The sequence below is a fragment of the Vombatus ursinus genome, unplaced genomic scaffold (assembly GCF_900497805.2).
Source record: "Vombatus ursinus unplaced genomic scaffold, bare-nosed wombat genome assembly UNPS02014872.1, whole genome shotgun sequence".
In the NCBI taxonomy this organism is placed as follows: domain Eukaryota; kingdom Metazoa; phylum Chordata; class Mammalia; order Diprotodontia; family Vombatidae; genus Vombatus; species Vombatus ursinus.
Genome location: NW_020954650.1, coordinates 7,093,464 through 7,108,432, shown reverse-complemented (window position 1 = coordinate 7,108,432; position 14,969 = coordinate 7,093,464). Strand labels below are relative to the sequence as shown.

Genomic DNA, 14,969 nt, shown 5'->3' with positions numbered 1-14,969 from the left:
TCTTACTGGGCCTTTAAAAAAAAAAGGGTGTGTGTGTGTGTGTGTGTGTGTGTGTGTGTGTGTGTGTGTGTGTGAGAGAGAGAGAGAGAGAGAGAGAGCAGAAGCCTGAAAGGGAAGTAAGAAGAAAAAAAAATATAACCCTTCCTTCCTTGAGCCTTGAAAAAGAAGTACTCATTTGAGAGCCCAGTTTGCTCTCTTGTGGGACTGTTTCCCCATCTTAAAGTTTTAGGCTTTATCTGAAGCTCTAAGAAAGCTAACTATACTCAGAACTCAAGTAGTTATTCCAGGTTTAATAAATAACACCGCTTAGTATCAACACAACATCTTTCATGTGGAACTAAAGGGTTTTGTGCACAACGGTTAATTTTCAATACATCTTTTTTTATGTCTGGCATTTTCGCAGCTGAAAAGGCCTAAATGCTGAAATGTTAAGTGATTGGCTTGAGGCAACACTGGAAATCGGAATTAGATTTCAAAGGAGATATTTCATCCATGCCAACATTGGAAATGTCTATTCAAAATGATGTATTTCTTCAATAACACAGAGAGCATGCATACTATTTTATAGCAGAATGAATAGGAGATAAAACATAGAACAAAAATCTTGTCTCCTGAAGTTTACAACACATCTCAATTTATTCTGAGATATTTTAGCACATAATTTGGTGCAGGGGATACAGTGCTGGGCCTAGAGTCTGGAAGACCTGAGTTCAAATATAGCCTCACAAACCTACCAGCTTTGTGATCCTGGGTGAGTCACTTACCTTCTGTTTGCCTCACATTCTTCATCTATAAAATGGGGATGATAATAGCACTTACCTCCTGAGATTGTTGTTAGGATTAAATTAAATAATAATTATAAAATGTTTGGCAAAATGCCTGGCATATAGTTAGCACTAATAAATGTTAGTTATCATTGTCATCATCATTATATTAAGTGTTAACTTCTTCTGAATGGAAGCTTTGACATCCTCCATTGCCTTCAACATTTCCCCTTTATATGTCATTTTCCTGTATTAAAATGTAGGCTTCTTGAGGCCAGAGACTACGTTTTTTTTTTCCTTTCTTGGTTGTCCTTTGCTCTTAAAAAGAACCAAAATGACCATAGTCAGTGTGTCTGACTAAGGCTGATCAGGCCAATACAAATTCAGAAGGCTTCACCACAAGTAGGACACAAATAGTCCATATAAACATTTGGAGAGGAGATGTTTCTAAATTTACACATCTCACATTTCTTTTGAGCTATTGCAATTGTTCTTTGCTCATACGCATAGCACCTTCTTTGATGTGGGCACACTGTGATGGATGATACTGTGCCAGTGTCTCCCAGGACTCACAACTGATTCCAATGTTCTTCAGAGAGACTTTGAAAGTGTCCTTATATTGCTTCTTTTAATCTCCATGGGAGTGGGTTGCTTTGTGTGAGTTTCCATAAAATAATCTTTTAGGTAAATGTACATTTGCCATTCAAATAATATGGCCAGCCCATCAACGTTACATTCTCTGCAGCAGAGTTTGAATGGTTATCCTTCCAAGTGATCTTCAAAATCTTCTTAAGACAATTCAAATGGAAGCAATTCAGTTTCCTGGCATGGTGCTGGTATACTGTCCACGTTTCACAGGCATACAACAATGAGGTCAGCAAAACAGCTCAGTGGACCTTCAGTTTGGTAGGCAGCCTAATACCTCTTCTCTCCCAGACTTTCCTTCAGAGCCTCCCAAATACTGAGCTAACTCTGGCAATGTGTGCATCAACCTCATTATCTATGTGGACATCCCTGCAAAATATATATTGCCATGGTAAATGAACTTATCCACAGTGTTCAAAATTTCTCCACTTGCTATAACCAATGGTTCCATGTGTGAAAGGTATGGTGCTGGCTTTAGGAGAACCTCTGTTTTCTTGGTATTATTAATTGTTAGGGCAACATTAGCAGAAACAACGGAGAATCAATCTATGCTTTGTTGCATCTCAGCCTCAAAGGCTGCATTGAGTGCACAATCATCAGCAAAAAACTCTACTTTCACTTCCATCTTGGGTTTATAGGCTTTTCAAGTTAAATAATTTACTATCAGTGCAGTAGCTGACCTTGATGCCATTTTCATTCTCATTGAATAAGTCTGACAATATTGCTGAAAACATCATGCTAAAAAGCATAAGAGCGGCACAGCTGGGTGGTGCAGTGGATAGAGCACCAGCCCTGGAGTCAGGAAGACCTGAGTTCAAATTCGGTCTCAGTCCAGACACTTGACACTAACTGTGTGACTCTGGGCAAGTCACTTAACCCCAATTGCCTAGCAAAAAAAAAAAAAAAAGGCAGAGGAGCAAGCACACAGTCCTGCTTCACTCCACTGGAAATTGGGCAAGTGCAAGAGCATTGTCCATTATCCAGAATCTGGGGAAGCATGCCTTCATGAAACTGATGTACAATACTGATGAACTCCAGGTAACCAAATTTTGCCATAATTTTCCACAAGCCCTCGCAACCGACAATATTAAAGGCATTCATTAGATCAACAAACATTATATGCAGACCTCTGTTCTGCTCCTGGCATTTCTTCTGAAGTTATCAAGCAGCAAATACTATACTGACCATTCCTTGGCCCTTTCTGAAGCCACATTGCCTCTTAGGTAGAAGACCATCTTCCAGGAGAAAGATGAGTCTATTGAGGAGGACTCTGGCAAGAATCTTGCCAGCAGTGACTGAGAGAGAGACAGAGAGAGAGAGACTTCCCTGTGATTGTCATAGGACTATTTTCATTTTCTTTATAGAGATGGACAATGAAGTCATCCTTGAACTCCTGGGGAATAACCTTCTCTTGCCATATAATGGAGAAAATTTCTGTTAGCCTTTTGTATGAGCAGTGAACCTTTTGCCTTGTAAATTTCAGGTAGAATAGCATCAGCACCAGATGCTTTGCCACATAAGAAGAACCTAACGGCATTCAAAACCTCTTCTTCAGTTGGAAATTCAGCTATAGAGAGATTGGCTTCAACTTGTGGTATAGTCAGTGGCTTCAGCATTTATTAATGACAGTCTGTTGAGAACACTATGAAAGTGTTTAAGCCATCTTTGCAAGATCATGTCCTTATTATTAATCAATGTGGCTTCATCAGTGCTGAGTAGTTGAGATGCACCATAGGTCTTTGGCTCATAAATAGCTTTCAGGGCATCATAAAAGTGTTTTGTATTGTTACCAGAGCATAAAACTGAATTTCATTTGCCTGCTTCCTGAGCCAAGAATCCTGCATCTCTCTAAGCTCCACTTGCACTTTACTTTTGATGAAGTTAAATGCAGCTTTTTAAAAGACAGATGGATCCTTCTGGCAAACCCTCAGGGTTTCCCATTTTTTGCTTAGCAGTTTCTGAATTTTCCCAACATTTTCATCAAACCAATCTTGGTGTTTGCAAGCGTTCTGGCCAGATGAGTAAATGCAGTGCTGTATGCCAAATTTCTGAAAGCTGCGCACTCCTTTTCTGCTCCACTGTTGCCAACTGTGTGTTAGCTCAGCTTTCCCTCCAAGTTAGCAAGGACCTTTTCAAGCTTGGACAAGTGCTCTAATCTGTTGACATTAAGTCTTCTGGTTGTTGTCTTGAATTGGGGCCACCTCTTTTGTTGAATGATAATGTTTAGCTTGAAGATATCCATGATTGGTGTGGCACTCTGCACTACATATCACCTTTGTCACTCTCACATCCTGTCTCTTTTTCTTACAATGACACAGTCTACATGGAACACATTACTTATCAGACTTATGGATAGGCAAACAATTTATGAATAAGCAAGAGATAAAGAGCAAAGTTAAGCATAAAATAAAAAATTTTGATTACATCAAATTAAAAAGTGTTTATACAGATAAAACAAATTTAGCCAAGATCAGGAGGAAAGCAGAAAATTGGGGGTAAAATTTATAGACAGTTTCTCAGATAAAGGTGTCATATCTCAAATATATAAAGAACTTTGTCAAATCTATAAGAATATGAGTCATTCCCCAATTGATAAATGTTCAAAGGTTATGAACAGGCAGTTTTCCATTGAAGAAATAAAATTTGTAGTCATATGAAAAAATGCTCTAAAAATTATTGATTAGAGAAATACAAATGAAAAAACCTTGAGATATCATTTTGCACCTACCTCAGTGACACATAGCTAATAAGTTTCTGAGGCCAAATTTGAATTCAGATCTTAACTTCAGGCCCAGCGCTTTACAACTGAGCTACCTAGCTGCTAGTAGAGTAGGATTCAGGGAGCTATAACCTTCCGTTCTAGTCCTGGCTGAGCTACTAACTAGTCTATGATCTTGATCCTTGGATTTGAATTCCTCATTTATAAAATTAGCAAGTGGTCTAGTTCAACTAAGAGAAACCTCATGGTTTTCTTCCTTTTTTTCAGGGTCCTTTCTTGGCTCATCATCCTCCCTCCTCAAAGCTTTAGAACTGGAAATATCCTCAGAAGCCATCTAGTCTAACCCCTCATTCTAAAAATAAGGAAACCTAGGATAAAGTTAATTGACTTGCTTAAGATCACATAGGAAGTGAGGGAAATGGGGTTTAAATAAGAGTCATCTAACCAGAGCCTACCACTTCCTCCCTAGCTGAAGTTATGTTTTAAGCTTTCAAATTCATCTCTTTCCCTTTATTTTCTCTGCATTCTCTTAGCTTTCTTTCTATACTCTATTCTCGTGATTTCTACCTCTTCATTTCTGCCCCCCCCAAGTGTATTCTATTTCCAACTTCTATTAAAGAGTTTAGACCTGAATTTTCTACTGCCTTCTGAATATCTGTGTATTATCACCAGTACCTCAAACTCTACATGTTCAAACCTGTACTCATTTCTTCCTCAAACCAACAGACATTTAATTCACCACTGGGCCTGTAAGCAAAACCTTCCCAGCTCTGCAGGACCTAACAGGTTGTATACCCCAGGCATAGCCTTTGAAACCCAGGATTGGATGTACTCTATGGAGTGGTTTATAGAGAAGTATTAGCAATTAATAAATGTCACACTTTAATTTATTCCTACTTTAACACTTTTAAGATAGGGTTTTGGAAGGATTTAGGAGATTTTATTTTGCCCATCCATGTGTATTGTAAAGTGGAAGTTACAGAAATTATGGAGAACATTTTAGGTTGTAACCAGTCGTCTACAACCCTGAAGTTCCTTTAGCTGGTTGGTTTTATTTGGCAATTGCCATGAGGGCTTAATTTTACATTACACTATGTTTTAGGACACAGTCAGTCAGCAAGAATTTATTAAATGAAAACTATGTGCCAGGCACTTTGCTAAGCTCTGAGGATACAAAAAAAAAAAAAAGAGCCTGGCCTTGCTCTCAAGTTGCTCACAGGAAATAACAGGAAAACAATTATGTACAAATAAGATAAACACAAGATAAATTGGGGTTAATCAACAGAGAATGTGGACTATTATAAACACTGACCTTTTTTGGGAATACATTGAGAAACTCAATAGTCTAAAGACTAGGGTCAGGCGAGATTCATAGAGCCCCACATCTTGGACTCTCTCCTTGAGACTTATATTGATCCTGGTCTAGCCTTCAAAGATAAGTTGTTTATTTTCATTTGTTTGTTTGCTTATACGTTATTCATAAATCCTAAGGGATTTAGTGCTTTGTGATATTGCGAGTTTTATAGTACTAAGAATTTAGTTAGTGGACCTATTAACCCACTACATTTTATTTTGAATAACACATGCTACATTGACAATTTTACAATGGTTCACCATATGAACATTAAGTGAAGATACGGAACTTTCATCACCTATACAATCCCAACATTCTCTTATTTGTGGTCATCTTCCCAATCACACCAACATAATGGGAATGTGCCACAACATGGCTGAAGCCATGGTTTCCAGATGTTATTAAAAGTGCTGAGCTGCTGTGGAACTGGAGTTAGTGTAGCCCAATGTTCTTTTACAGCATGTTCTACTCTTTCAATTATTGAACCAAATAGGGGCTCAGTATCAGGTGAAAGGGGGTTAGCTTCAGAAGGATCCCTTGAGAGATCAAACAGTAAAGGTGGGTCATGTTGAGTTACACCCTTTCCAAAACATGGGCAAACTCCTCTTCCGTAGCAGGCACCTGAACCCTCTGGGTGGAATACTGGGGTCACATAATGTACTTTCCACACTGTACCACCTGAAAGAAGAAGAAGAATGCAGAGTTTGAAGGTGCAACTCAGCGAGCATTACTGATTCTATAATTTATTCTCACCTAACTTGTTGACATTACTGGAACCACTTCAAGATTTTCATTCAAATTTCAATACTTAAGAAGGGGAAGCATGGTGGAGTTGAGAGAGAGTCATTCATAAATCCAGGAAGTTTGTTGTTGTTCATGTCTGACTCTTTATGACCCCTTTTGGGGTTCTATTGGCAGAGATACTAGAATGGTTTATTATTTCCTTCTTTAGTTCATTTTATAGATGGGGAAACGTGAAGGTTAAGTGACTTGCACAACTAGTAAGTGTCTGAGGCCAGATTTGAACTCAGGAAGATCAATCTTAATGACTCCAGGCCAGGCACTCTATGCACTGTACCACCTAGCTGACCTAAATCAAGGAAGATCTGGATTCAAATCACACCTCTGTTACATCCTTACTACATTACCTTGGGCAATTCATTTGACTTCTCAGTGCTCTAGGTCGGTCTCTTAGACCAGGGGTGGGAAACCTGCGGCCTTGAGGCCACATGGGGCCTTTTGGTCCTTGGTTGTGGCCTTTTGACTGAGTCCAAGTTTTACAGAACAAATCCTTTTATTAAGGGGATTTGTTCTGTGAAGTTTGTATTCAGTTAAAGGGCTGCACTTGGGGACTTAGAGGGCCACATGTGGCTTTGAGGCCACAGATTCCCCACCCCTGTCTTAGACTATAAATTAAAGAGAAAATGCTAACCTAAATAGGTAGAAGGGTTTTTCTCACCTAATAGTTCCCTAAATCCATGAAATTATATGTCCAATGAATTAACTGGAATAGAAGAAATATCAGTTCTCCAGTTTTTCAAATAAACAATTATTTTTGCAAAATTTTGAATATTTTCTAAAGCTGTTACTACTTCTACTGAATTTTTAGAGCTTTGAACAGAGAACATCTACTTACTGTCATTTTCATGCCACCGAACTGCATGCAAATATGCTTCACAATAATGAAACATGAACTCATGATGTGATTGATGAACTTCTCCCTGAAGTAGAGGCATCAGGTCTCGGCCGTCAATCACTCTGAGGGAACAGAAATAACAACACTAGGACTGAGCAGGGCAATATGTTCAAACATTTCATCCAATGCAGCAGCATGGCATAGTAGGTAGAGTGCTGGGCTTTTAGTTAGGAGATCCTGGGTTAAAATCGACCTTCAGACACTTACTAGCTGTGTGGCCCTGGCCAAGTTATTTAGCCTCTTGTTTCTGTCTCCTCCTCTGTAAAATGAGTGACTGGACTTGATAGTATCTTACGTCCTTTCCAGTTCTAAAGCTTAGTCTCTACTCATGAGGAAAGGAGTAAATAAAATATCAAAGGTCACTTATATTTAGCTAGAAACTAAGGCAGAGTAATACAAGCATTTAAGGAAGTGATTTACATAATTTACCTCCAGCACCACTTTTGACTAAAATATGTTGCAGAGGGAATAGAAAAAACAACAAAACCTCCCAAAATGGCCTAAATTATTTTATTCACAACATGTTTCTGAATGATTCTTGCTTTCCAATGACTGAAAATCATTGGATAAGATATTTTCCTCGTGTATGTGTGTGTGTGTGTGTGTGTGTGTGTGTGTGTGTGTGTGTGTGTATACACATGAATGTGTGTTCCTTGAAAGCAGGGCCTTTATCTGTTTTTGTATTCCCAGGAACTAGCATGGGATCTTGAAGATGGCGGGCAGTTAATGCATGTTTATTGAGTGGAATTGCTTTAGTCGAAGCACTCCTCTACACTCTAGTTTCCTTATCTGTAATGACAAGCTGTTGACTGCTAAGGTCCCCTTTCATTAGCAATAATAGATAGAATTTATGCAGGGCTTTAAAGTTGGCAAAGTACTTTACAAGTATTATCTAATACAGCCCTGGGAGTTAGGTGTTATTATTATCCCCATTTTACAGATGAGGAAACAGAGGTTAAGTGATTTGCCCAGGGTTACATAGCTAGTGAACATCTCATTTGAACTCAATTCTCCCTGATTCTAGGGCAAGGACTCTATCTACTATGCATCTTGCTGTCTAAAACAATGATTATATTGCAGAATAGGTCATTTAGCCTTAAATTTTATGAATGCTTGTGTCTTAATTAGACTCATTTAACTCTAGAAATCTCTCATAAATTCAGGTAAATATACAAATTATGCAATCATAGCTCTTCACCTTTCTCTTAAAGATTAATATAGTGGGTACTGTATCTCACACCCTTTCAATGTTGATATTATTCACATGAATGCAATTTTTTCACAAGCTAAAATTAAGACAACAAGCACTGATGTTCCTTTTGCAAATGATATGGAATGAATTATACATAAAGATTTCTTTACCTATCTTGGGGCACTTCACCCCCTCCCAAATGTGTCACTGTTGGGTAGATATCCATCAGGCTTGTAGGTTCATCAATCACAAGACCTGCTGGTAAGACTCCAGGCCACCGCAATATCCCTGGGACCCGAATGCCACCATCCCAGCCTCCCATGCCTTTGCCTCCTGAATTTAATTTAATAAGACAAAATTCATGATTAAAAAAAATAGAAAAGTGACAATGTTTATGAGTAAGATATCTTTTGTTTTAAGAGAAACTTTACCACAATATTTGGTTTCATCTGAGGAGGAGGCATTAAAAATATCTTTTTGGGGGAGAACTCATTTGAACCAAGCATTTTAGACAAATGGGAATTTCAGTTTCCATTGTTGGTTCTCATGCCTTTTAACATTTAAAAATACTTTTCTAAGTACCAAGATGATTCTCCATTAATCTTCCACTCTTATTAGCTTATTGATACCTTTACATGCTTGTGCTTGTATCCCTGACAAATGTGCTCAGTTAAATTACAGAATAGTGATCTGTGAAGTTTTAACTCTAATCATTTTTTAACATATTGCCGCCAGGATCAAATACAAAATCTTCTGTTTGGTTTTTGAAGCCCTTCATAACCTGGTCGCTCCCTACCTTTCCAGTCTTCCAACACCTTATTCTCCTGCAAGTAGTCTGTGATCCAGTGACTCTGACCTCCTTGCTATTCTTAGAACAAGATACTCCATCTCTCTACTCTGTAAACTTAAACTGACTATTTCCGGTGCCTGGAGTTTTCTTCCTCCTCTTCTCTGTCTCTTGGTTCCCTGGTTTCCTTCAAGTCCCAACTAAAATCTCAAATTGTGCAAAAAGCTTTTTACTGCTCTCCCTTAATATTAGTGCCTTCCCTCTGTGATTGTCTCTGAATTGTTCAATATAGTTGTTTGCATGTTGTCTCACCCATAGTATGTGAACTCCTTAAGAGCATGTACTCCTCCACCTCTTCTTTGTATCTTCAGTACTTAACACAGTGCCTGCCATATACTAGGTACTTAATAAATTCCTTCTTTGTAGTTCTATATTAATTTTTCACATAATCCAAACATTTCTCTGTATTTTATTTACCTTCTCTTCCTTCATTTTTCTTTCACTTTTGCTGCAATTGGTTCTTCTCTGTCTTCTTAGTACATTTGTGCATGTATCTCTCCCTGAATTTTTTCATACATAATGAGCATTCTATTATTTTAGGGTACACTTGAAGTTAGTGCTGGAAAGCAGCAGAAACTCATAATTTCTCTATCTTTGTCATCATTTGTCTACCTCTTTGGGAATACCCCTTTGACCTCTGTGACTGGGGAGATCATCATTTTTGAAATAATATATCAAAGTCTAGAATTTTTAAGCTTTTGTTCTGATGTAGTGACTTCTTTATTAAGTTCTACATCTTTCATCTGTTCAATATACGTAAAACACTCTAGTGAAATTGATGAGTTTCCTCTTTACTTCCACTGTCTAAATGTAGAACAAATCAGAGAGTACAACATCAGGATCCCTTGAACAATTAAACAGATCCATTTCCTAGAGTCTCTCCAAACAAGTTTTCCCCATTCAAGTGAGGGAGCTGTGGAAAGCTGAGCAGGGATTGCTCTCTCACAGAAACAAATGTGTGAGAATGAATTAATATGAGAAGGCTCACCTTTATATATTCCATTCCAGCCACCATGCTGTTCACTTCCTATTTGGGACTCTAAAGACCCACCATTGTCAGAAGTAAAATAAACCAGCGTACTTTTGGTCAGACCTTCATTGTCCAAAGTCTCAAGGACTTCACCTAAGGAGAGGGGTTATATTTGAGCTGGTTAGACAAAGAGAATATTATGTAGTAAGAAATTCAGTAGAAATGTAGAGTTTTAAAAATGCCAGTTAGAAGTAATTTCTAGTTTTAAAGTCATTGAGCTGACTATTCTTATAAATAAGTATCCCTGATTCCAAGTGTGTAACTTATAGTTTCTTTTGATTTCTTTTGGAAAGCTACCTACATGAAAACTGTGAGCTATTTTGCTTTTCAAAATTCAGAAAACAGTAAGTAAAACTTTATCCTGAAATTAAATCAGATTAGTGTAGAGAGGAAGAGAATCAAGGAAGAAGGTAGGGTGCTATCACATTTCCTTTCCAGTTGTAAAATCATCTTTAGGGACCTTGACTGTTGAAAAAAAATTTTTTTTGATGTTTCCTCTATTTCTTATTTTGTTTTAATTTAAATGGTAGAAAAAATAATATAATATTAGCTAAATTTTGAGTTTGGGGCTGCTAGCTAGGTGGCACAACAGATAGAGTGCCAGGTCTGGAGTCAGGAAGACTCCATGAATTCAAATCTGGCCTTAGACACTTACTATCTGTGTGAGCTCAGTCAAGTCACTTAATCATGCATTTTTGCCTAGGTTTCCTCATTTATAATATGACCTGGAGAAGGAAATGGCAAACCACTCCAGTATCTTTGCTAAGAAAATATTAAATCATGAAGAATCAGATATGACTGGACAACAACAGAATTTTGAGTTAAGCAGAGTAATGGTATATTGCCCCACGTTTCCTTTAGTTAATGTTCTATTTTTCCCTGTTTGTTTCACTGCTGAATGTCTAGAAAAAGCCTACATTGCTGCATCCACTTTTCCAGTTCCCCTGAAATAGTGCTTCTACCTCTACAACTAGTGAAACTGCACTTTCATTAGTGGAGAAAGAATCCAAGCCCAGGACTGAATCCTATTCCACACCTACATTATAGAAGATGACCACCTACAGGTAGCAGAAGAACAGGGGATGTGGGCTTCATGCTAAATAAGTAAGGTGTAGTCCATCCTTGAAATAGAGATGTGCTTACACATTCACTCATCCATTTATTCATTTAATACAGATTTACTGACTGAGCAAAAAGTCATAGAATTCTAGAAGTCTCCTGAAGACTAGAAATAGTCTTAATCTGAGGTGTTCTTAATCTGAGATGCATTTCAGGGCATCTGTAAACTTGAATTGGAAAAATACATCTTTATTTGCATTAACTTCTCAAATCAATCAATCAATAAACATTTATTAAGCACCTACTAAGTAACAGGTATTGTGCCAAACACTGGGGAAATTGAGCATTTCCTTCAATTATGAATGTAGGCAACAATAATTCTTCTGAGAAGGGGCCCATAGGGTTCATCTGATTGTCGAAGGGATCTGTGACCCAAAAAATTTTGAGACCTCTGTTTGAGAGACGCACTAGCCTGACCAAAATCAACCTGATCAGATACTTCTTGAGACAACTAGTGTGTTGGAAAGGCATTGTTCTGAGAATCAGGAGTGATGTATTCTAGTCTTGACTCTGTAACAAACTATTTTGTGAACAGCTCTATTATCTTCCTGAAATTAATTCATCTATTTAATTTCTTATGTGCACATGAATGCTAAGCTCTGGAATTTATTTACTTTCTTTTTAATTAAGGTGTAAGGAGAGTTTTATTGAATGTGAAGGAATACAGGGCCAGAAAAGGCTTGGAAGCTCCTAGACTAGTGGGGTTTAAGGTCCATTTGAGCTTTCATATTTTACTGTTTTGAAACCATAATCTCAGCTCTGGGAAAGTCAAAGTCTTAAAGCAGAGGCCTGCCTGAGTGGCTCAGGTCTATGGCTTTCAACCCCGAATTTGAAAACTTGAAAAACAACTTGAAAACTGCTTAAATCTCAAAGGTGAAATTTGCACCTAAATTTGCACCCAGGGAATAGGGCTGGGCTTCCTACAGCTCTATTGTCCAGTGATTGTAGACTCTTTCTCTCTTTTAATTATTTTATCTCCTCTCTAAGCTCATTCCTATGTTCTCTGGGGCTCTGAGAAGAAGCAAACTTTCTCACACAGGAAATGGATCCCTATCACCTCTACATACCGAATTATCTATTTGGCTTTCAAAGCCCTTCAAAACCTAGCCTAGGCCACCACTTCTTCCCCTGCTCCACCTGCCCCCCATAAATTTCCATGAACAAAACATTGCCTCTCATTTTCTTTTTTTAAAATCTTCTGGCTAAGCAATCAGGGTTAAGTGACTTGCCCAGGGTCACACAGATAGTAAGTGTCATGTGTCTGAGACCAGATTTGAACTCAGGTCCTCCTGACTCCAAGGCCAGAGCTCTACCTACTACACCACCTAGCTGCCCCTAACTCTCAATTTTCCAGATATTTTCTTGAGCTGTTCCCTCTCCAGCCCTCACCCCCACTCCCAGCCCAGAATGTTTTCTCTCATCTTCTTTCTTGGCTTCCCACACTTCCTTTAAGTCCAAACTAAAATCATGTCTCTGCTTTTTGGGTCTTCAGCCAAGCCTTCCCTGACCTCATTTTCCACTGTTGAATCTTGATCCTTTTAACCAGTTCTTGTAACTTGATCCAGTTAACCAGTTCAAATTTACACCTGGGAGGCAACTTAGCATTGGATGTGGAATTCAATTCTTGCCTCAGAAACTTACTAGCTATATGACCATGGATAGCAAGTCACTTAACCTCTCTCAGATTTACTTTCCACATCTGTAAAATGTGTATTATAATAATAACATCCACCTCAGAGTTGTTGTGAGGATCAAATGGGATTATTTGTAAAGTACAAAACTTAATGCCCTAAATTATTTTTGTTGCTGTTATTTTTATTATTATTGAATCCTTTGCCCCATTGTCCTATCTCTGTTTATCATTTGCTGAAGCCAAACAATGGGTTACTCCCATTGATGGGATGATAGGACCTGGGTCCCCAAAAGGAAAAGACCATGTCTTTGAGAGCAACCCAGTCTCTGAATTTTCCCATACATTTCAGCATCTCAGAATCACTAGCACCTTCGCCCAAGGCAACCGGCCCACTCAGCTTACTTGATTTTCCTTTCATTGTAGCTCTGGGCCCACACCAGACTGCTTGGGTATACCTACCTCTCCTTAATCTCATCTAGATCCCCTAATTAGCCTACTTGATATTCCTTTCACTGTTGCACCTGGCCCACCCCAGGCTACTTAACACTCCTAAATTCCCATCCAGATCCTTTCACTGTACTTTTTGTATATAAGCATCATCCCCACCCCCTCCCCAATTAAATTGCAGATTCACTAGGAGCCTTGCCTGCTTCTGTTGGCATTACAATAAACCTTATCATTTGATTGGAAGAAGGTTTGATGTATGAATTCATTCCAGGCAGATTCTACCCTATACCTGGACATTTGGGGGTTTCCAGCAATCTCAATATGCATCACTATCAACCTCCTCTTCATCTGCTCTCTGCAGAATGCTGCTAGAAGAAGTCACATAACCATGCAAATGGGTCTCTTCAAGTTTATTTTACCTAATCTCAACTGAACCTTTATAGTTGCATAATCAATTTTACTCTTCTCTTATTGGTTCTCTATTGACTCCCCATGGCAATTGTTTCAAACCTTTTCTTCTTTCCTCAAGCTACCTACAATCTCCCTCCATGTCATTCTCTCAATCAAGGATTTTTCATCATACTTTTAAAAATAGACTTCATTCATCCCTGGCTCTCTGCTCAACAATTTCACATTTGAAATGACCTTAACATCATTCCTCTTTGTTTTTACTTTGCTCCAGAAGATGAGGTGGCCCCTCTCTTTGCTAACATGAGCCAATTTGTATTCTAGATCTTGCTCATTCCTATCTCCTACAGAAGCTTATCCTTTTGATCATTCTTTTTTTTCCCTCTGTTTTTAACATCTTCTTATTTAATGGTTCCATCTCTTCTGCTCATAAATAAGCCTAGACCTCTCCTATCATTAAAAACAAATAGGTGTTAAATGATTTAGCCAGGATCACACAGCTAGTAAGTGTCCAAGGCTGGATTTGAACTCAGATCTTCCTGACTCCAAACCCGGTACTCTATCCACTGTGCCACCTATCTACCCACTGAATGGGCATTGCCTCAATCAAACTGAGATTTGTTAAAGACCTTAGCTTGAAAAGGCCAAGCTCCCCCACTGCATCCTGGGCCATCTCCATTTGTCCTGATTTATATCTTGCCTCTTGACCCAGCTGGCTCCAGAGTAGAAAGTGATGCTGGTGACTTTGCAAAGTCCTCCCTCACTTAAATCCTTTTGCATGTTATGGCGTCACCTCCCTGACGTCATGGTCCTCTTTGAGAACAAAGGACAAACAGCAGGAAAAATAAAAACAAACAAAAATAAGAAAAGACAAAAAAAAACCCCCCAAAAAACAAACAAAAAAAACCCACTTTGCTTTAAACTAACATCCCTTCAAACTATTTTCCTTTCACCTAGAAAAACCTCCTTGAAAATAAACCCCTAGAAAAAAATTATCCGATATTCCCATTTGCTGACCTCTCTGACCTAGCAGTTTCTACACTAAAAGACCACGGGTCTTGGAACACTATATTTTGAAGATCAAAAGAGTTGGGGTTGCGACCAAGAGTAACTTA

At 38.5% G+C, this 14,969-nt stretch overlaps 1 protein-coding gene across 2 annotated transcripts in view; it reads right to left on the bottom strand.

Annotated features, from left to right (window-relative positions):
• Positions 1 to 4,993: 4,993 nt before the first annotated feature.
• Positions 4,994 to 14,969, bottom strand: part of ARSE (arylsulfatase E) — a 40,004-nt gene continuing 30,028 nt past the window's right edge. For both annotated transcript variants that reach the window (XM_027842424.1, XM_027842423.1), the window contains exons 8-11: positions 10,206 to 10,340; positions 8,541 to 8,703; positions 7,119 to 7,240; positions 4,994 to 6,160 (exon numbers count right to left, since the gene is read on the bottom strand). In XM_027842424.1, the coding sequence (XP_027698225.1) occupies positions 5,802 to 6,160; positions 7,119 to 7,240; positions 8,541 to 8,703; positions 10,206 to 10,340 (779 nt within the window). In that variant the 3' untranslated portion in view covers positions 4,994 to 5,801. The remainder of the gene's footprint in view (positions 6,161 to 7,118; positions 7,241 to 8,540; positions 8,704 to 10,205; positions 10,341 to 14,969) is intronic.